The sequence below is a fragment of the Trematomus bernacchii genome, unplaced genomic scaffold, assembly GCF_902827165.1.
Source record: "Trematomus bernacchii unplaced genomic scaffold, fTreBer1.1, whole genome shotgun sequence".
Taxonomy (NCBI): Eukaryota; Metazoa; Chordata; class Actinopteri; order Perciformes; family Nototheniidae; genus Trematomus; species Trematomus bernacchii.
The window spans coordinates 18,088,934-18,112,387 of NW_022987720.1; the positions used below are offsets into that span (position 1 = coordinate 18,088,934).

The window sequence follows — 23,454 nt, forward strand, 5'->3', positions numbered from 1 at the left end:
ATTGTTGACAGCGATGACAGCTTTGTTTTGAATAGTACACAACTAACTTAAACACCATCACATCATCATTTTACTTGTAAGGTTACTCTTTACTCAAAGCATAACAAAAAACACATTTTCCAATTACAATGTCTGCACAATGAAATTGTATTGGTGAAATTAAACAAAACCATGGTAAATTGGATACTGTATAAACTGAGGTAACTGTTGAACAAAAAAAGAGATCATCCCACAGCAGCCTTCTGTGTTCCTGTTCAGCTCAAGCATTTTTTAGGAAATGTTGTTCAAGGTGTCATGATCTCTGCCCAAGGTGTTGAGTCTGGAACCCCTGTGGAGTCTGGAGCTGTCCATGGTACCTGGCCATAAGGTAATGATTCACCAACTTAAATATTAAATATACTCATATTAAAGTATATAATATAAAGACGGGTTTGATATGATCTCTCAGAGTGCTGTCACACTGAGAAATATTTGTCGTAGTTGCAGATCGGAGCGAAGTCGAACACTGCAGACCTAATGTTCTGTCTCGCTTGCCGTAGGAAACAAAAAACTGTGGACATGGTGGTAGACAGTTAGCCCTGCTAGCCATCGTAGGCTGTTTATTATCATGCCAAAATGTTCGGAATTAAGTAATAATTTGTCTCTTGATGAAGGGGGTTCTGGAGGGGATGTGGCTAAATAATGGGAAACGTTTTCGGGAGAAAGAGTCAACCTTCGCGTGTAACGGAACAAGACAAAGCCATTTTGGTGAGCTGATAGCGGCTGTAGCAGCAGATTAGTTCGCCGTTACTTGAATACAGGCAATGGGTAGCTCAGTGCATAGCGCTGTAGCTAACAGGCTACATGGATTATTGTTAGCTTCATTTCCTAGCATGTCACTGTTATTCAGCGTCTATACAGAACCCCTTTGTTGGGACTTGCTACGTGTTGTCTTTGGGTGTGTGTTATGAAGTCTAACACCACAGTGAACAATTCAATGCGTTACAGAAAAGTCATAAAATGAATATTACTTGGTGAAATTGAATTGTATCATATGTGATGGTCAACTTCTTAGATGTTCTAAACTGTACATGATATTGTTAAATGGAACCAGAGTTAACACCATCTTAATCAGGTGTAGCCTTTCTCAGTTGGTTAAAACACACTTGACTTGTATTTGTTTTCCAGCAATTGAAGCAGCAGAGAGATAAGTTGAAGCAGTATCAAAAGAGAATCTACCTGCAGCTACAGAAAGAGCGGCTTCTGGCAAAGCAGCTGCTAAAAGATGGCAAGAAAGAGTAAGCATTAAACAGACATATACCTTTTTCAGTTCACATCTGAAACAATACTGTATGTATCACCATGTAGTAACACTTCTTTAAAGGCAGGCAACAAAATACAATAGAGAATGTTCAATCAAAATGATATGGTTTTCTGTTGTGTTTCTGTGTAATGTTTGTTATACATCTTGAAACAAGCTTTAAAAAGCAGTGCGGAAAATGATATACATGTATTATTTTTGTAATAGTTATTAAGAACACTGTAAGTAGGTTTTGATTAAAAAGCAACGCTGCATGATAAGCCTATATGTAGAACCTTCGTTGAAGACCCCTGTATGTTTACTGTGTATGCAATACCACGTTCTGTATGAATACTTTAAAGCTTACTCTCTGCTGTATTATGTTTTCCCTTTTTATCTGTTATTAAAGGAAAGCACTGCTGCTTCTTAAGAAAAAACGATATCAGGATCAACTACTAGAAAAGACTGAAAATCAGATTTCAAACCTAGAGCACATGGTAAGTTTTGTGAGATTACACTCTTCAACATCTACTTTTTAATTCACCAAGCCAATTTTATAATAAAGTAAAATATTTTTTCTTTTACAGTATAATATGGCTTTCTGATATTCAATATAGGCAGGACTTAAGCAATGAAAAACATAATTTTGCAACTTGTTTTTCTTTTTATCAACAGGTCCAAGATATTGAGTTCATGCAAATTGAGATGAAAGTAATCGAAGGACTTAAGGTTGGCAATGATTGTCTGAAGAGTATGCACGAGGTACATTTGCTTTCTTGTTTCTAACTCATGTTTTGTTTACAGAAAACTCCCTTTCACATTAAACAATAATATTACCACCTTAAGCTTTAGATATGTTAGTGAATACTTCAACAATGTCAAAGTTTCCACTGATACACATACTTCAATTAATGTGATCCTCTGGTGAAGAAAGCAGCAGAGAACGCGTGTGGTTTGTGTTAGCATAGCTGGTGCACATTGTTTGAAGATTAAAGGATTAAGAAGCAAAGCCTTGACTACAGCGGTGTGACTGCTGCACATCCTTGGATACAGTGTACAGATCTTGTTCAAGAAATTCACAAGCCAGCCAGAATATGTGGAAACAACCTTTCATCTAAAAACACCTCTGTATCATGGAGTTTCTCTTCTTGACAGATCATGTCAATTGAAGATGTGGAGAGAATCATGGATGAGACCCAGGATTCGATAGATTATCAAAAGGTAAATGTCTGCTTGATATCAGTCGAAAATCGCCTTTTCGATTTTTTTTTTTCAATGATTGTTTATCAAAACCTGTATAGAATATGTTTATTTTAGCTATAAGTTTAAGATCAACTTAATTTGCACTATAAAAAACTAAGTGCATTTAATTTAATTTGAATAATGCAATTTTGTATTTGAAAATCATTACCAAATGTTATATGTTTAGAGGATGCACACTGCACAAATACAAAATAAATACATTTCCCATTACATGGATAACTGTCCATGTTGATAGTAAGACAACATCAAATCAAAGCTGTCACTGTCAGAATCAGAATCAGAATACCTTTATTAGTCCCACAGAGGGGAAATGTACATTGTTACAGCAGAAAAGAGCCAAAGACAGCTTAATGTTACCTAAGAAGCATGCATACAAAAATATTAAAGGGGACCTATTATGCTAAATCCACGTTTTCATGTCTTTTATACATAAACATGTGTCCCCTCTGCGTAAAGAAATTCGGAAAGTTTCAGGAAAAAAGATTCACTCACTTTTTGTCCTGATCCATTTATATCAAAACCTGTCTGAAAATGAGCTGATCAGATTTTGGCAACTTTATGATGTCATAACGTTTTTTTGGCTTGTGTAACCATTAGCCAATAACCAACCAAGGTAACCCCCGCCCATCTTATCACCTGAATCTCCTCCTAGAGCAACATTGTGTTCTTTTTAACCAAATATCTCTCAGAGGGGCGTGGGGAGTGGCTCCTTATTTTCATCTAAAGTAACAGACAGAGAATCAGCACTTCTGAAACAGGGCTGAAACAGAGGGGTTTATGGGATGCTACAATGCACGATCTGTTTGGTATTTGGAGCCAAACACTTCAGAGACATGTTTTGTATATATCTGAGACCTATAATATATTGATGAAAAACAGTATAATAGGGTACCTTTTAAAGATAACACATTTTATAATAAATAAAGTTACACAAGTTACAAAAAAACACATCCTGTAACAGTTCTGAAGATTTAGCAGCCAGGTATACAGTATATTGCACAGTTATTAACGGCATATATATATATATATATATATATATATTGCACATATTGCACATAGTTGGTGGTTAACAACAAGGAGTGTTATAGTGCTATATTGTGCTGTCAGCTAACACGTTTTGCTCCTGTAGCAAATAGATGAGCTGCTGGCTGGAGCCCTGACGCAGGAGGACGAGGATGCTGTTTTAGCCGAGCTGGAAGCCATCACTCAGGTGGGCGTTGAGTGGGCACCTTTCTTACCACAGAGAATGTTTGCTGATCGTGCATTATCTTTCCCTGTAACATCCCACTCCACATTTAAAGCTACACAAAGCCTGGTGTAAACACATGCTTCAGATGTTTGCCACTAACTATTTATATTTGACATGATTTGTCAAATATCAATATCTGGAGGAGATGAATACTTCTAGCAATGTTACAAGCCACAATATAATTAATTGTCAGTAATAATAGGGTGTATAATTGTTATTTTAAATTATGCAAATTGTCATTCCTATCGAACGACACAAATTATTTCACACTAGAAGACAGCTTTTGAACCTTTTTAGCAGGATAACTAACATTTGTTTGGATGTGCCATCAAACAAGTTTGGGTTAAATAACTTGGCTCATATAATAACAATGACAGCCTTAGTGCTGAGTGATATTATTGCACTTCAGGGAAAAGGTCAATATGCATGATTCTGAATCTGACGCTTGCATTACCAAAATATTTAACTTTTTAGAACTAAAAACAGTTCTTAACTTTGCCAATGTTATATTATTGTGCTTTTGTGATTGGTAATTTAACTTTGTATTGTTGCAACTTGTATTGTTACTCTTCCCTTGTCCGGAAACAGGGAGAAGATTTAGCCCTTCCAGAGGTCCCTACTGAGCCAATAGGAGGGGTCCCAGAGGCGGGTATGGCTGAACCGGGTATGGCTGTTTTTCTAATCTTATATCACAATGCATTCCTCACACTCTTGATAAAGTGTATTTACAGTAACTGATATTTGTTTTACTTTGACTTTCTTTTCTAGAGAGGAGAGAAGCAAAGAACAAGCCAGAAAGAGAGATGTTGGCAGCCTAACAGAGTACTTTTATTGTTGGAAATAGGCTGTCTTCATTCCTAACTAAGGTGAAGATGGGATCTGCAGATATCAGTGCACCTTCACACATTTGTCAGGACCGGCACTGTGTCTGCACTCTGGTTTACTACTCGGTTGAAGTATCTACTTAAAGGATTGGAAATATTATTTTCTTCTGTGTCTGAATTAGATTAGCACAGCAATGTCACATTGTAACTTCTCTGGTTATGGTGTCACAGAATTAAAAGGACACATTTGTAGATGTTTTACACATTAATTCCAACTGTTTTCCATATAAAACTGAACCTTGGCAACATGTTTTCTTCAATTTCTTATCATTTTATCTTTTATAACAGCAAACAAGTAAGGTTCTGTGGCTCTGACAGACCTTTTATATCATAGCATTTAATTCACAACTCTAGATTGTGTTTCATTGTTTCTCCAGAGGGGGGCACTACCTCCTAGATTTTATTTTTGCCCAACAAAACAGGTGTGTTCATTCACCTCCCATCAGTGAAGTGTGCGTGGTTATTGACAAAAAAAAGTATACAGCTCATGTTGCTGATATGTGGGAGATGTTGAGACAAGAAAGCCAGTAATAGTATTTACAATCCCACACTAAGTGGGCACTTAGACTCTAATTGGCATGTACAATGAAACTAACACAAATTACCCACTGTGAGAAAAACATCACCTGTGGTGTAACTGAAAACAGTCAAGAGTATGTCTCGCTCACAGACTTTCAATGCAGTTGTATACATAAAATGTTATTTTGTAAATGCAAATAAGAAAACCTTCATTGGGACAGCAGTTCCTCTACTGCACATTATTTGAAGATGAATTAAATGGCAGCAAGAGTGTGCTTAAATGCTCTGATGGGCATAAGCATTAAACAACAAAAGGCACTACGCTGATATGGACATGGAACACTGGTGGGCAGGAGCCATACTGTTAATCAGTGTTTTGTTGTACACTTTAGAGAATTGTGTCTTTAAGCTCATCTTAATCACACAATAGGATTGGTAACATAAATAGGCATATCAAACTCGGAATATATTAGGTATACTTTTACAGGGCAGGGACTTCTTTTAAATGTGACATGTTCTATGAGCATTTTGCTTGTGTATACTATAGTAATGGTAGAGCTCGATTGGTAGATAGTTATGGGGGCGTGCACTCTAATAAGGTGGTGCTGCATTCTAATACTGTGGGAAATGTTTGATAAGGGTTTGAGCGGAGTGAACACTCGAGTAGTATGGAAGCCTCGTCAACATAGAAACACAAATGTACAGACAGTCTCTTTTAATTTTTAGCCAACACTAATTTAGTTTTTGTAAACTTAGCGTAGGCTACAACATTTCTGAATAAGACTACATCCAGTCCAGCCTAGCACTGGTGAATCGTTTGTTTTCAATTAGGTATGGTATTTTATATGACACATAAAAAGAGGACCTTTAATTTGTAAATATGCCTCTTTTTAGCATCATAGTATTTCCGAGTTTATTTCTCAAGCCTTCTGTTGCTCATCTCAGAGGGCGAAAAGCTCATCTGTCGTGGAGTTCCTGAAGGCAGCAGCGGGCTGTCAGCTGTGGAGAGGGAAGGTGTGTTTAGTTGGAGTGGGGTTTCGGAAGCGCTGTATCTTCTCACTCTCACGGGCGCGTTGCCTCGCCTATTGTTAAATCCAACTCGTGAATTTACCCTTTCCCTCATTTTTAATCGGATACACGTTTGAAGGAAAAAGAAACGTTTATGGTCCTGGCTGAAGATTTCACGATGTCTCGCACCGACGAGGTTCACCGCATGACGGAAAATGTCTATAAGGTAAGGTTCAACTAATGAATAAAGTTTTGGGGTAGCCAACATAGAGAATTTGATTAAATCTGTCAGACACACAGTACAATTCTACCATTAATCAGACCTATTTCTATTGGTCAAGACGCATTCAAAGCCTTATGTTTTTTCTTCTTCGATAATCCCTTTAGGGGAGAGGCGCAGTGGATCAGTTGGGTGATATTATTTTGATTAGTTGACCAAAATGGTCTGTTTTCCACTTTATTTATACATTCTATGGTCTTCCACCTCCACATATTTCTGCAGGTTTGATAATTAAGGCATCACCTCAGTTAAAAATTACCTGCAGCTTACAAAACCAAAGTCACTTGATCAGTTTTTCCTACATGTAGGCCTATTGTTCAGTCCACCTTCTTCTCTGATACCAGTTGAGGCTTTTCCTAAGACACCAGTGGATTTCTATAGCCTAGTTTCCATCCTGAAATGAGGACATGATGCATTCCAGAAGCCAGTGTTTGACGGGCAGAGAAGGCTGGGCTTATCTGTTGCAACAAGTAAACATTTGCCCCACAGGGATTTCAACACTCAAACCGGTTCTGCCTAAAACCTGTGAACTTTGCATTTACAAGTTAAGTCTCAGTATGGTTACTGGGAAAGCGTTTCTTAGTTTTAAAATGTATTGGATATCTTGGCTTTGGGATTTCATGTTAGTAGATGTATTATTTTATCTTTGAAATGGCCGAAAACTGTTAAAAAAACTCCCCAAATGAGGTCTTCAATAGGCTTGTTTTTTTCAAAATGCATCACATTTGCAATGATGTTAAACAAATAGAATGAGATAATTGGATTCAACATTGAGATTTGTCATTTTTCACCTAACAATGCTTGGAAATTGATTATGAAATTGTAGCTGATCAATGTTTTTTCCAATCACAGATTCATTTATCAACATGTTATAGGGGTCCTTCCTGTGTTTAGTGATCTCAGGTTTCTGTTTTGATTGTAGCATACTGATACTGGAGGAGATCTCTTTCAATATATTCCTAGTCATTATTTTCACATAATAACCCTTTAATGTTATCCTACTTTCAACTGCCCCAAAGCCCTAATCCAGCTGTAACGTCCCTCACAGATGGCCAGTAGAATGGGTAGTTGGTAGCTGCTCATTCTCCCACAGGGAATAGACATCTATCAGAAAGGAGGTCAGATGAGCAGAGACTGGTTAGGGCTTCTTTTAGAGCCAACAAGGGAACAAAAATATTTCAGGTGGCTATTTCTGTCCTGAATTGGTCACACAACCTACAGTGTATCCTTTTCATTGTGAATGTAAGGCCATGCTCTGCCGGGGTTCATCCATGTGTTTACACCTACTAATGTGGGTATATATATATATATACTCACTGTATGTGACATAATCCTGATTCCTTGGGGGAACAGATCCCTTCATAGATCGGTCTTGCTTTTTCAAGTAGGAGCCAGGCAGTGGGGCTTTATCTTTGGGGGGAAAGACCCCGGCAAAGTCCTGACAGCCAGTGGAGTGACAGTCCTTCTTCCACACTTGGGACCTGACCTTGTGGCAGAAGCTAAGAGGTCACAGAGAGTGTCATCCCCAGTCACTGCTTTGCCAATTGTGCTCTCTTTACTAACCTCAAAGTGAACAGGCAGTTATCTTGAGAGTGTTTTAATATTTAAAGGGATGGGTTCAATTTGACTGCCAGTGCCATCATATCTCCTAGATGAAAAGCAGCAGTCTTTCACAGCATACTGCATTTTTCAAGTGTTACATACTCTCAAAATCACACTTGTTTAATTCTCAATCCTTGACATCCTATTAAAAGGATAGGCAATAATGAGCATATATGGTCATGGAAGACTGCTGCTAATAGGATGCAAAATGACACATTGTTCTAGTATGAAGTGCAGAATCAGTCACTTTAAATGTTTGTGGATTGTAAGCCATATCGAGGGAATGTTGAAGCTGTAAGGCATGTTACATGTGTGCAGTTCAATGATGCAAAATTGATCCCAAATCAAATAATATGCTGGGTGATGAGTTAAGAGTTTCTCCCGCCATAGGTGGCAAAGGAAGCAGGGCGCAATGATTGGATATGTTCATGTTCAGTTTATAGTGTTTTACCTTTTTTTTGTAGCTTTTTACCACTTAGTAATGCTGTTTCCGTTTCTTTGCACTGATTATTAAAACACTCTCATGTAACTCCAGGTTTTGAAAAAGCTCCAACAACCACTCACCTTACACCAACTTTGAGAGAAAACGAATGGGACTTTCACTACACTAGCTTCCTGCAATAACCCTACCCATTTCTCTCTCCCTGATGCACATTTGAAAGCCTCCGTAGACAGTAATTGTGTTTGTCTACTTTGTATGCAAGCAGACCTCTCCTGAGGAAGAGCAGATCTAAAAACATACAGCAGCTGAAAAGTCATTGCAGACAGCAGCTGGGCAGATACTGAGAAATCGCATGGGAGGAGAGGAGGGTAACTGCACCGCTGTGACTCATGTTAGCCCAGTTGAGTGTGTGTGTTTAACAGGGATGGGACTCTGCGCACTATGAGGGCGAGCCTTGAGATTCAGCATCTCACTGAAAGTATTGTTCCTTTGGTAAAGGCCAGAGGCACTCCTTAGTTTTTTGAGATGACTTTATCTTAATCAACAGGGGAGTCAACCCTGTAAAACCCACCAATCCCAGCGTGATCCCCTGTGATTCACCTCAGTCTCCTCCCTCGTATAGACAGGCAGTTCCAGACGTGGCAATTGGCATCTAGTCATTCCCGCGCTGACGGGGTGAGACACATACTTAAGACTGACACTCGCTGCTTGCGTCTTCGTGTGCAGTGCCCACAGTCCTCTTCACCAGCTGGCCTTGTCACTGTGTGTCTGAGAGAGAGGTTGTGCCCCCGGGTCAAGCCTCTTAGCATGCCGATGGATGAAGTCTGAGCGGCCAACCTGGCTAGGGAGGTGTTGGGGGAGGGGGAGAAAAAACCAAAGTGAACAAACAGATTAATCGGACTAGAGGCTGAAGAAGAATGGGGCTGTGTTTCTAGCGGTCAATAATGAAACATTTTAATCACTACTAGGGTTTCCACAGTCCAAACTTGTATCCTAAAGGTCCTAAGGCATGGAGGCAAGGTGGTTGACCACACCCTTTAGCACATTATAACATGAACATTATTTCATGGAAGTGTTGTGTGTTCTCTCCCCGATACATGCGGTGCAGGTTTTGAACACACCCTGCCAGGTAAGGAAATAGAAGGGTGTGTCTTGTCTCTACCTGCCCTCAGGACAACACTCATTTTCCCATGCACTGCCACTCCCTAATTATCAACACAGCCAGGAAAACAGTGGTTGCCATTTTCTCAAATGGTTGTTATGAGGAAGACAAAATAGTTGTTTGACGTTAACCTCACCGAGCGCCATACTGAATAATCTCTGGTTAAAGAAGTTTGGGCTGAAACTGCTGCAGTACGCTGTTTGATTAAAAAAAACCTGATCTGAAATGCAGTTTGTTTCTTTGGCTAAAAGTCATCATGTTATATAACAGCTTTCTCTTACAGTTGCAATATTGTCGTGACGTTCACAACACTCGAATGAATGATATTCTGATAATGATAAGAGGACTACAGTTTCACCACAATCTCATGTGGGAGATCTGAACAGGTGGTCTCTTAGCAACAATGTGCTATTATTCTTATGTGTTTCTGTCATATCATTGTGCTAAAAAGACTTGCAGTTGGTGAAGGGCGGGAGAAGGCGAGTGAGGAAAAGCCATGGATTTTGTTTCGGACCAAGATAAAAGGGAGATGTTGAACCTGTCGTGAATGAAGATAAATGCTTCATAAAAAGCCCATAAGGGATCCAGTGTAAACGGGCCTGTCCGTAGTGTATACAGTGCTGTGTGGTCATGCATTGAGATGTCGTCTGGAGTCACTTGAATGATTACGCCATCCATCACTTTATTTACCTTTTTTCTTGCGGTATATTACATCAGTCGCCACTTGCCTTATAATATGCGATGTAATGGAGTCTTAAATGACTTCAGCTCTTCAACATCTGCCTTCAGAATATAGTGTTTCTACAAGTTTATGCCTGCTGGTGCCTGGGGCTTTGAACGGATTGCATTATGCACTGCAGAAGATATCATAACATTCATTGCCTTTGAAACAGCAGATTTGTTCCCTGTGCATTTGACTGCGATGCAGAGAGAGGACTATTGCTCCACACACCCACCTTCTCTGCACGTCTGGGGGCGGATGGTTTAGAGACATTCTCTCTTTTCTTTTACTCGTTGCTTTTTCAAGGACTGAGACTGGAGATGCTCAGTGCTAAATACAAGGCTACACTAACACTGTATTGACGAAAAAGAAGCTTCATAGCCATACTGATGGAAAAAGATTCTTATTAAGTGACCTTAACATTGCGATCTTCCAGAATATTACTTATCCGTCACAAGAGCAGCATATATAAAGAGCGGTCTTTTGTCTTCATAGAAAGACTTAAAATGCTTTATTGTGGGGGTGGATCATAGAAGGAGATGAAGAAAAGGAAACATAGATGGAGACATTCCACATCCTTGTTGAAATAGTCCCTAATTACTGTGGAGGGTGAAGCTGTAATTACAAGGACTGAAAGAGACACACAGAAGCAGAGACAGAACATTTCAGTTAGTACTGTGGCATTGGACAATGGCCTTACATTTAAGGGGTCATGGGCTACAGTTAACATGCCTGTGGCTAGAGCTCTGTGGCAGATGCTGCTACTTTCAGTAGCATTGGCCTCACTCCACCCACCCGGCTAGCAGAGCCCCAAACCCCAGTGTTTCTCTGGGACCCAGACAGTCATGCGATGTTACAGAAAGAATTCAGGTTGCCACATGGTTTAAATGATTACTTTTGACATTAACATGATTGAAACTTCACCATTGGGATGTAAAGTGATTCAACCGAGACACATTGCCATGGCATTCTCTGTACTCTTAGTTGATTTTCAAGATGCATTAACATAGTTCTATTAAAATGATATTCCTGCTCCTAATTATAGCAGGATGTACCGTCTTTGTCATAATTTAAATTGAGTGAGCCCTTAGAGATGTAGATTTGGGACACTTGAATAGGAAATATAAATGTATTTGGTGTTTACATTTGTTATTCGCTTGACACATGGTGTTCTGTCAATGTAGGGCTGTGTTGAAATCTGAATGTTGAGAGGAAGAGGTCAGCAAGGGGACCCTCACACATCAATTATTCATAAACTCCCTTCCTCAAAGCTTTAAAGCAGAAATGCTAAATGTGAATTGTCTGATGTGCTCTTTATCTCCTCATTGAAGGAATCCATGCTGATGTGTATTTGTTCTTCACTTGATGGACATTTGCAGGAACAGCAATCTCTGCTCACTGTTTATTGCCTTCCTGCTTTTAAGCGGAGTCTTTCGCAACTGAAATGAACAATATTATGAGGGATTCAGAGTAATGCATTTTTATCCTCTGCCAAAATGAAAGGGTGTTTTGCTGGTCAAAGAAGTAAAGCTAGCAAATAACTATGGGTCTTGGTTGCTGTGGTAACCAGTGCGTGTGTTGGGTTAGTTGAGTGGCTGATGCCGAGCTGAGTGTGGGGTTACACTGGCTGCAGATGACGGCAAAGCTAACAAACACAACAAATCATTCTGTTTCTGGCGAGCACATGGTTTGTTGTGCACTGGCAGCAGGAGACACTGCAGTATAAAGGTAGGGTCAGTAGTACAGAGAACCTGTGAGAGGTCACTTCATTTTTTCTCCTCCCCAACAGGCCTCAGGTCTGATTGAATCTGAACAACTTTTCGATTTGTAAAAGCCAAAGCGTACAAAATACTTTGCAAGGTTATGCAGTAGGCACCACTAACATGACTAGGCATTTAACCTCTTCCACATGACGTGGCATGCATTGTTTTCATGTTGCTGACATTGTAAGTTTGCAGATAAAGCACACACACACGAACTGCTAATATTTGCAACTTAACTTAAGTATCTCTCTCTTCCACCTCTCTTCACACATGCCACACCGTTCAGATAACAAGGTGTGTTTGCATGACAGAGAAAAGAAAGAGCATGGGAGTGTCCATTCATAAGTTTTAGTAAGAGGGGATTAAAGATTTGTGGTGATCCAGATGCATCCTTTTGCTTGGATCCAACAGTTGAACCGCCTCGGTTAGCATAGCTCTTGTCTGAAATGTGTAGCATATGACTCATGAGGGTTATTGAATAGGTAGAATCTATTTCCCTTTTTATATTGTTTCTTCATATTTGCAAAAACATAATTACAGAAAGTGCAGAAGATCACAGTTGATAAAACAAATCTTTTCACCGAGTTATTTTCTCAAGTCTAAAGAGATTAAACAAGTTCCCCCTGATCCAATGAGAAAGCTGTTTTCAAATACTTTGCTAAGATTAAACAAAACTCGACGGTCCAATTAACATGACTCGTTAGGAATATCATGCATTAGCAAGATATAAGCAACATCCTTATCTTTAACATACTGTAGGAGCATGTGCTGTAACTGTCAGTATGTGCTGCATGAACAGGCGAAAGGTTGCCTAGCCCTAAGTGCATTTTGAAACATCTTTGGATCCCCGTCTGTGTTTGACATGAACAATGTGCAATATTATACTTTTAACTCCTCTATAACAAAAGAACACAAGAGAGCTGCTCTAAAACTATGCAGAACTCTCTGATCACACGATGATTAACAGCTTGTGCTCCACAACGCAACTCAGAAATGAGTAAGGAAGCAAATATTCACGTGGTATTCTTGGATTTGGTTATTGTCCTAACTTCCACTGAAAGCACATGGTGTGCCCACTGCAGTATTAGTAGGGCTTTAGGTATGCAAGAAGGACAAACTTCTTTGTATCTACTCCGAGTGTATACATAGACTTTGCTCTGAAATAAGCGTGTGACAGTGTTTCTTTTGTATAGATGTCTTTACTTAAGAAAGCTCTCTAACCTGTCTTTTAGCTGTATTGCAGTAATAAGTTGGCTTTATTCCATTCACTTGTACCCTAGCACTGCAGTGATTTTTAGCCCCCTCAATTCCACATACCTTGTGTGGTACCCTCAAAAACCTCAATGCCACTACAATGCAGTAGTGGTGTTGTTCTATAAATGTAAGATTTAACACAAGTTTGCCACCTATCCCTATAAGGAAATTGGAGAATGCAATACATTGACTTGAGTTTATTTTGCACGCTAAATTAAATTGGCATTCTTCTGGCAAAATCTTATTAGATTTGTTGGAATGCAACATGTTACTAGTGGCTGTTGTTGCCCAATATACTGTAGCAAAGAAGTCTGACATTCCCTGTTGTGATAGCAGGAGAAATAGTCTAAAAATGTGAAACATGTGATATAATCTATGAGAAGCCTTGGTACCAGATCTCATGGGAGAGTAACCCAGTTGACAAAATACACATGCATACTCTCCAAAATATCTGTTTTTTCAGCAACTTAAAAATGTAAAATACACTTTATGCAGATATATATTTAACTCATAGTTTGATATATAATGATAACAGTCAGTTTCTATAGTCACTGTTCTCTCATCTTTAATGCCGCATTTAAATGAGAATCACAGAAAACAGTCCCTACTCATTGTTAAATTGATGGATGCTACTTTTTCTAATTCTGATACATGGACTTGAAGGCAGCGCAATATATTTTTGACAAGCTGATCTTAGTACAATGACAGCAACCCAAGTAAAGTTGAAGAGAGGAAAGGTTTTGAGGGTTGAGATGTGGTTTAAAACCCAAACCACACACACTAATTTGGCTTACGTCAGTCTACTGCAGCAAAGTCCAAATAAATTGCACTAAGCTGTTGCCAATAACTTTGGAATCGACTGACCTACACAGTGAGCTAGATGCAGAGCCATAGATTTGCAATGTGTACCCATGGATTCCCCCAAGGCAAAACCCAGTGGCTTTGAGTTTAGCTTTATTTAATTGTAGTTTACATTTCTCTTGCACTTGTTTGCATATGGCAACATTTATTATTAAAACTGTTTACTGGAGTAAAATAGAAACATGTTAACTAGCTATTACCCTGGCTTGCTGTGTTTATTTTAATTAAACATTCCACAAGCATTGCCGCTAGCTTTATACTTTAGCTTTACATAATGAAAGCAAGATATTGCATAGCACGGGCTAGGGGTTCCCCTAGGAAAGGTGGTGGACCCTCAGATACACACGTGTCTCTTTCTTGTCCGTCTTTGTTTACCAGACAGGAGATTACACAGCAACCTGGCTCTGTACTCTTGGCACAGTATGCTAAAGGTCACAGCTGTCATGAGACTCATCATTGCCTCATAGTGTTAGTAATTAGGGAAACAATACTATATTTGCAGTTGTCACAAGTCCATCTCGACATTATCCTCTTTACTTTCCTCCCTGATAACATTCGGCTCTGTCACCTCTTCTACAGTGCTCCCATTAGTACGGGGGCAACAGTTCTGATTTTATCATGGGCATGTTTCATGCCAGAGGCTGGTTGCCATGTAGAAGAGGAGGAAGGAGCAAGGGGAGGGTGCGAAGGAACAGATGATGATGATGGCATCCTGGCTTCTGATTGTGCGTGATTCCCCCTGGTTCTAATCAGCGTGTGTTACATTGAAATGACCCTCTTTGCATAATCATTACTGCATTTTGTGTGTGATGGTACAGAATGAGGGAAGATGGATTGATAACCCATAGTCCAAATCGTGAAACTATTTCCCATGTACTAACATGGTTCCTTACTTCCAAGATGAGATTGTATTCCTGTGTTTTCCCTTATCTGCAGCCTCAATGCTCATGCTCCTGAACTCTCCATATGACTCCCGTCTCAACTCACAGCACAACTTGATGTGAAACAGATTTGATTCATTTTCTAGACATTTCTTTGCCCCTATTTTTGTCTTGAGTATTGATAATGAATTAATTCAGTCCTTGAGTAGAACGCAAAATGGACAGCTTTTTCTTTCCACAGTAAAAAGAAATAATTACACTTTAGCCGGGACATTTTCTCATTTAATTATATCTTCATTGAAAAATAATATAGAGGGGTATTGGATGGGAAGGGATGTACAGCACATAATTACTTCTACACCCTTTGCTCGTAATTCTTGAAATATTCCTTCCTCGCAATTTTCTACTCAATCACTTTGTTGATCCCTCTCCCTCTTTCCCTTTCAGTCTTTCTCTCAGTCTCTCTCTCTCTCCATGTCACACAACTTGAAGTGCCTCTTGGCCCAATTTCCCAATTAGCTGCCACAATTAGGGTAACAATGTAGTACAAGAGAACTGGGATGACACATTTAGCAACAATGGGAAGAGATGAGTTTTTCCCTCTTCTCTACCCCTTATGTCACTGGCCTATTTTAGATATATTTGTGGCTAATCATCAAAGTCGTTATATGTTCAATAACTTCATAAATGTATGCATTTATTCAGTATGTGGAAGTAAGGCGGCTGGGCCTGTGTCAGCTACCTTTTGGCCTCCTCAGTGGGAGAGTGTGCCGTAATGATGCTGCACAGGGCTTTGCTTTGTTATGTAATCCTCCCACCACCAAACATCACCACTCTTTATTATGAAGACTTGCATTAATGTAGGAGTGTGCACAAGTACACGCTGATGTGTGTGTGCATGTGCGTGTGTGACCCGGCCTATCCTCTATGAGATGCACTTTACATCAAAATAAGGCAGATGGAAGGAACATTGAGGTATAAACATTTCCTCAGGGACGTGTTAGTCTTTTATCTTCCCAGAGGCGGAGAGAGCGGGGATACCTTTTTTTTATACGAGCACCATGTGCTTAAAGGAGGGATTCTCCACAATTATGCTCCTTTCGTCTGGTATATTAGACTAACAGAGCCTGACAGTAAATAAATGGAGCTGATTTTAACTGTGAGAATACTTTAAACTACTCATTCCACCATCTTTTCATGGTAGCTTTGAAATATGTTTATGTAAAACAATTCGCTGACATGGTGCCCTCCTGCTGAAGCAATCAGCTCTGTATTCAAGAGACTGCAGTATAAATATGCTCTCTTTTTTGAGAACATTTCTCACTGTGTTCCCAATAGCTGCTGAGCCACTGCAGAGACTTCCTGAGAATCCGTTTTTCGCTTGAGGGCTAGAACCAGTTAACAGACAGGAACTTATAACAAGGAGGATGATGACCTCTAAGTTCAGCCGACCAATATCCATGGGAACCCAAACCTCTTTTTGCTCACTCTTGTTTTTTTCTGCCACAACTACCAGAATGTAAAACCATTTTATACACAATTTCCACAAGTCGGTATGCTTCTTAAAGTGAACCAACTATGGCAACACATTTCTCAAAGGGTTAAGATATATTAAATGGGCAACTATTTGGATATTTGGATTATCATGTTTTAAAGGTCTCCTATTATACTGTTTTTCATCAATATATTATAGGTCTCAGATATATACAAAACATGTCTCTGAAGTGTTTGGCTCCAAACACCAAACAGAACATTGTAGCATCCCATAAACCCCTCTGTTTCAGCCCTGTTTCAAAAGTGCTGATTCTCTGTCTGTTACTTTAGATGAAAATAAGGAGCCACTCCCCACGCCCCTCTGAGAGATATTTGGTTAAAAAGAACACCATGGTGCTCTAGGAGGAGATTCAGGTGATAAGGTGGGCGGGTGTTACCTTGGTTGGTTATTGGCTAATGGTTACACAAACCGTGAAAAAGTGAGCAAATCTTTTTTCCTGAAACGTTCAGAATCTCTTTACACAGAGGGGACACATATTTATGTATAAAAGACATGAAAAAGTGGATTTTGCATAATAGGTGACCTTTAAGTCAAAAGGACAACCATGTTTGATTAACCTTATCAAATGTCAGAACAGATGTTGTTGTGTGGTATGAAATAGATCTATAAATCCATACTTATACATATGTAAAAGTGTATACCCTTTTTCGTGTTCAGGCTGTACAGGCTGTGTTGTAGTTAGCCGTAAATGACCAGAGCTTTTTTCATCGTGTCCCGTTTTTTATGGAATCAAGTTTTGCTGCAATAGCCTCAGATGCAAGTTCAGTCACGCAGAAGTGTATGAAGTTACTGTTGGTAATGAAAGTATCTGCGTTTATGTCTGACTCACTGGTATTTCTACTGTAGGTGGGCTTTGGTGCATTTAAGCCAGTTCAACTTTGACTCCTGTTGGGATACACGCCGCAGCAAGTGCACACAAACACACACGCATATAACATCCTATCTACATCTTGGCACTCAACAATGCTGAGGCTTAACTGAAGATAAAAGGCATATGATTTTTAGGATGAGCTGCCAGGGTTGTTTCAGGTTAACACACTGCCATATTATTCTGCCACAGCATGAATTTATGCTGGAAGTAGATTATGAAGTGTTCTCCTGCAGTATTGATGGCCTGTGTCTGCTGCTGCTGCTGCTGCAGTGTTGTGGTTGTCTCTCTGTCCCCTGGCTGTTCCTGACTGGCTGACTGGGGACCAGCTAATTGGAGGAAGCCCTGGAGGAGCACAGGAGGAGCGAGGATAGCTAGAGGAGAAGTAGAGGAAACGATGATGGTGGGAGACGTCAGGCATCATGCATTCTCTGAATATACGACTTTGTCTACAGTGTAGTATGATACTGTATCTCTAGTAATGCAGCATATTTCTTATTGCTGACATGACACACACTCTGCTCATATTCTAGTTATATTGACAATTGAAGGGTTTATTTTAAGATACTTGCATTATATAAGTCCCCTGCCGCCACCATTAACTCCAGCCCCTCCCCCTTCATCCCTGTGTTTGATTTTTATATTTGCTGTTGTAATTTATTGTCTTCTGTTTGCGATTGTAGTAATGTGTTATTTATTATTTGCATGTACAGCACTTTGGCTCGACCAAAAATCGTTTTAAAATGTGCTATATAAATAAAACCTGATTTGATTTGATTTGATATAATGTTATAAATCCAACTAGGACCAGGAAATGTATATTAAAACAATATTGTGATTTAAGATTAGATGTTGTCTTAGATTTTGGATATCGTATTAACTTATTATTTCCTTTACCCACGTACACACTCTCACATTAATGATGTATACTGTCATTTATCAAACATATCATGGTGTAAATATATAGAAAGCACCAACAATCAACCTATAACAATATTGTTGCAATATTGATATCCAGGTATTTGACCATAGGTTTTGTAATATTCCATTTTATCTATATTGCCCAGACTAATTTGAAGCCTCGATGCTAATGAATTATGCCAACAGCTCCATATGAAGCTCAGTCAAATGTAAACTGCTCTGTCCTTTTGCAGCCTTAATGAGCCGTTATGTCCATCATCTCATGCTCTCTATAGGCTAACTACATGCGTCCCTGTCAATGTACATTTCACAAATGTCACTTCTTATTCCAAGAGTATCTTGCCTACTCCCCTGCCGCCACCATTAACTCCAGCCCCTCCCCCCTCATCCCACCCAGAGCAATTCTCACAACAAGTGGCAGGATGTAAGTGGAGGAAGGCATTCCTGTGCTCACTCCCATTTAAGACAACTGTTAGGGTGTTCACATACTCTGTCAATGGCTGTGTATGTGTGCAAGAAAGATGTTGTGCAGCTGAAGGAGGTTTGTGTATGTTAGAGGGAGAAAGAGAGTCATGAAGTTCATCTGGGAGACAATGAATAGAGCTAGGTGTGAGTCTGTCTCCATGCCCTTGACCTCGCCTTGCTGATAAGTGAAACCTCCGCCGCCCATTTATCTCTTGTTTTCTCTTTCAGACTATCATGGAGCAGTTCAACCCCTGCTTACGGAACTTCGTTGCCATGGGGAAGAACTATGAGAAGGCCCTTGCCAGTAAGTCCTTTTTGTCTCATTTATTTTCACCGTGCTGCCTGTTCACTGCAGGTTTAGGCACATGGCCAAGCCAGCACTCTCTCTCCTATTACCATCTATTTATCTATCTATCTATTTGTCTTTCTAAAAAAACGACAGTACAATAAACCTATATGTCAAATAGGTATGCATTATCATTTGGTGCATGTGAAAAACAGTACTGTAAGAACTGTAAGGATAGCTCTCTGTCAAAACACAACATTTACAAATGAAAATGTGTGGATATACGTTTGTCGCACACAAATCACTTTTGCATTATTATTATTATTCTTTTTATTTTAATTTTTTTTAATGAGAATTTGTACTGTCCTCTGTCTTGAGAGAAACTTTCCCCCAAAACGCCCCTCAACCTTAATAAAGTCTGAACCCCCCTCAGTCCAACTAATAAGCAATTAGTATGACCCCCCCCCCCCCCCCCCCCAAGCCTGTGCTTCTTTCTGCTGACACTCACAATAACTAATCCTGGTCTTGGTGTAGGTAGGAAACAGACTGGTAGGGACTCACTGAGCCATTAAAGACCCACTTTGCAGGATTGGCTCCACACAAGGGACTAAGAGGCTGATTTGCGGGGGCGATGGTTGGGAGCACACACTTCCACCCATATGGTGCAATCGCTGAAATTATTAAACACCAGAAATGCCAAAAGGGTTTCAGTGTAGGCCTGCTAGATCTAGATATGGACATGTTCCAGATTTCCCTACACAGCCGTAAGTCTCTAAATCTCACAGCATTTGGTAAGTGTAAAAGCAACAGATGCATACAACTGAGTGAGTCCAAATGCTCACTAAACACAGCCTGGAGTTATTATGCAAGTCCCCCAACAGATGCAAGTAGAGCAAATGATTGTTGTCCTGATTAAGGGATGTGTGCTTCTCCCACCTCTTCTATAGCGTGAAGTATACAGTAAGTGATAGATCAGTAGCTCTGAGATGAATCCCTCCCCTCTCAATTGTCTGTCTGCGTTACAATCAGAGAACCAGTAATCCTCTCCGTCTGTCCCCTCAAACATTTCATGAGACAGAAGTAAAATATCCATATAGATCCAGCTTATCTACTCATCCACCCTTCAGCAGCCCACTCACACTCTCTCTCACACACTGCTGCAGCAGCAGATTCAGGCAAGAAGAAAGAATCTGTTGCTTGGAGATCACTTTGAAAATGTGCCTTAGCTCCTACCATCCTACACGCACAATCCCCCAACTGCACATGTGCGAACTTGCATGCGCAGACACGCACACTCACGCACGCCTTTCACAAAGCAAGCAGGAGGTCTGTTTGGTATAATGATGAGAAATTAGGCGTGATGCTCTAGAGGCCCTGCTCTCAGTTCTCAGGTGTTCCCCCAGCGAGAGGGAGGAAGGAGGAAATGCACACCATCTACTGCAGTTGACTCAGCTGTAATTGGGATTAGCATTTGCATATGTCCCTCTGCCTGGGAGCAGAGCTGGAGGCTTCCAGCCTGGGAGGCTTCCTCTATCACAAGGCTGCATCTGTCTGCTAGAATTAGTCTGCCCCTGCCAGGCTATTGTTGTGAATGTGTCTCTCACCTGGCAGCTGTCTGCAATCACAGGGCACATCTGTCACTTGGACCGCTGTTGAATTCACCTCTGGAAGCAGCGGCCATTATTCACTGGAGATGGGCCGATTGGCAGGCAGGGCAGAAATCACTGGAAACAGACTCTGGCCTGCGTGACCTTTGTTGGCCAGCACAGCAGCAGTTGGAATAATAGGGGCTGAGGTGGATATTGATCTGAGCAAACAAGAGTATTCTTGATTTTTGTTTATTTAGCGAGAGAGCAGAGGAGATATGGTTGAAGATTAGGATTAACCTCACTGGTTGTTTTTGTGTTCCCTGAAGATCTAGAGCAAAGGTCAAACATTTTGGGTGTTCATGTTGTGGCGTGTCTATACACGTGTTCTAGATACTGGACTCTTGTTTATACTAGTGACTAAACGGAGCAATTAGATAACCCCGTTAGATTATAAAGGCAAGTCGATTAACATTATAACAGCTTTCATCAATCTTAGACCTCCTTTCCCTCCCCCCTAGCAGTGTCGGCCACAATTCAGCATCCAGCGTTGCAGAGGCACACCGCAGCAGTTGAAGCCTTTTCTACAGGTGTAACCTTTATCCATCCAATAATAAACAGTATCCCCAAGTCATTGGGCCACCCTGCTGTCCATTGTTAAGAAATATTGACAGAGAAATAAATAAATGGATTGGTAGATGGAGAGTGCAAGTGGTGGTAAACAGCATGTGGGTTACAGCGTGACATTTAAAAATTCCTTGGTGGGACAACAATGTTTTCTCACAGCTATTGGCTTGCAAATATTAGTTTTTTTTTACGGTCCCTTTGGTCATATACCAAAGAGAAAACGGGAAAGAAAAAAGCACACATTGATTCAAAACATCAGATAACATAACGTTAAACACGCTTAAGCAAGTATCTCACTTTAAAGTATAGTACTACATCATGTAACAATGGACAAAAAGTGTGTCCTGTTGTTTTCTGGAAAAGTAATTCTGAGCAACATTAATTCTGGCTCTACTGAATATATAGGTGAAATGGCATATACCTATAGTGCCAAAAAACCCTATTAAATAATCAACTATCTTACATACATTTTGTGGTCATAATAAAGCATATTTTTGATAATAAACCTCCTTTACTTGTAACGCTAAGCCATAAACAAAATGCATTTTGGTGCTCGTGTTGCTTCCCCATCAAGCACAGATTATCTGTCTGAAATGTCCTCATTGTAATTTCCTCTTTGCAATCAAGCACGCAGAATGCCAGCAAGATGATGTTCAGTAATTACTTAGCAACATCAGTGTTGCTTATTATCTTTTGGCCAGAAGCTGTGATTCACTGCTTGAAAAACATCTGAGTAAAACCAGAAGTAGAAGGAAAGGGTGTAAATGTTTCCGCGTCACTGACCAGACTGCTGACGTCATTGTTTACACAAAGCTAAGATGTATTACAGTTTGTCTTTTCCAAATTTGAAGAGGCACTCTGCACTGTTACTTTAAGCGTTGTTACTTATCCTACTTACTTTTTGTTCTTGCTTCTCTTTGTCTCTAGATGTGACGTTTGCGGCCAAAGGCTACTTTGATGCTCTGGTGAGAATGGGTGAACTTGCCAGTGAAAGTCAAGGATCCAAAGATTTGGGTAAGTGACAGATACCTGATGACCAGCTTCTCTTTCTGCGATTTCTCTCCTTTTCTTTCTTTTTGTTGGCCACACCGGCCTACAACAGCAGCATCAGTTTTTCACACTCACATACAAGGACTCACAAAAACACACACAATCTAACATCAGCTTTAGCGGTGGCAGGGTATCAGTTAATGTTATTGTATCCTAGAAAAAGTAACTGTCAGAGGAAGAAAAAGGTAGCAATAATAAATGGAGTACGGTCAGCACAATGAGCTCGTAGCTGAACATCATTTATTTAATAATGGTAGGGACTATGGTAACACCTTTTCATCTGAGCTGAATGGAAAATACCTTTTTATGTGACCGGTTAGGAAGTTGTATTTATTCTGTTTGAAAAAATACATGGGTCTACCAGATGTTGGAAGTGTTGCACCTCATGACATGTCGATAAGCTGTGCCTCTTTGTGTGTTCTGGTTACAAACATGGAGGTCAATTGGCAACCAACACCTGGTCCTCTTACAGTGAGTTGTTTCCTAGGTGATAGCTGACTCTCAGTGTGTCCTTATTTACTGTCACCAGCCCATGGGAAATCAGCTCTTGTTTGAAGAGATTTCCTTTGCGCTGATTGTGCTTTCAACTGCCTGATCTGCGTGGAAGTAGCTGTTGATTTGACGGGGCCTTTGTTGCTGTGGAGCTGAAATATATAGTTTGGGTTTCCTCCAGCCCAGCCAACAGGGATTCACATGAAAGTGCTCTCAGGATGTTTTATTCAGAACGCGGCCCCTCTCTTTCTCTCTTTATCCCTCTATCTCTCTATCTTTGTGAGGTTTTTCATTGATACAGCAGGTACTGTACTCTGTGCCTCACTTGGGCTTTCCCCAGCCAAAATCCACAGTCACAAGCAGCTGATCTAATCTCTGCTTGCACCCCACAACAATGTGACTTAATAGCAAGGAGGTATTATAGGAGGTATATAGA

The 23,454-nt window shown here is 40.1% G+C and overlaps 2 protein-coding genes across 4 annotated transcripts in view; both read left to right on the plus strand.

Moving 5' to 3' along the window:
- The first annotated feature begins 537 nt into the window (after window positions 1-537).
- Window positions 538-4,925, plus strand: LOC117492911 (charged multivesicular body protein 6-like). The gene is made up of 8 exons (XM_034143334.1): window positions 538-747; window positions 1,168-1,277; window positions 1,689-1,776; window positions 1,955-2,041; window positions 2,435-2,500; window positions 3,672-3,752; window positions 4,380-4,455; window positions 4,560-4,925. The coding sequence occupies exons 1-8, from the start codon at window positions 682-684 to the stop codon at window positions 4,607-4,609; spliced, it is 624 nt and encodes a 207-aa protein (XP_033999225.1). The 5' UTR covers window positions 538-681; the 3' UTR covers window positions 4,610-4,925.
- A 1,279-nt stretch (window positions 4,926-6,204) lies between these two features.
- Window positions 6,205-23,454, plus strand: part of baiap2a (BAR/IMD domain containing adaptor protein 2a) — a 51,010-nt gene continuing 33,760 nt past the window's right edge. For 2 of the 3 annotated variants that reach the window (XM_034144283.1, XM_034144281.1), the window contains exons 1-3: window positions 6,207-6,428; window positions 19,206-19,281; window positions 22,404-22,490. In XM_034144283.1, the coding sequence (XP_034000174.1) occupies window positions 6,357-6,428; window positions 19,206-19,281; window positions 22,404-22,490 (235 nt within the window). In that variant the 5' untranslated portion in view covers window positions 6,207-6,356. Of the gene's footprint in view, window positions 6,429-19,205; window positions 19,282-22,403; window positions 22,491-23,454 lie in introns of all 3 variants that reach the window. The other variant, XM_034144282.1, reaches the window with a different exon arrangement.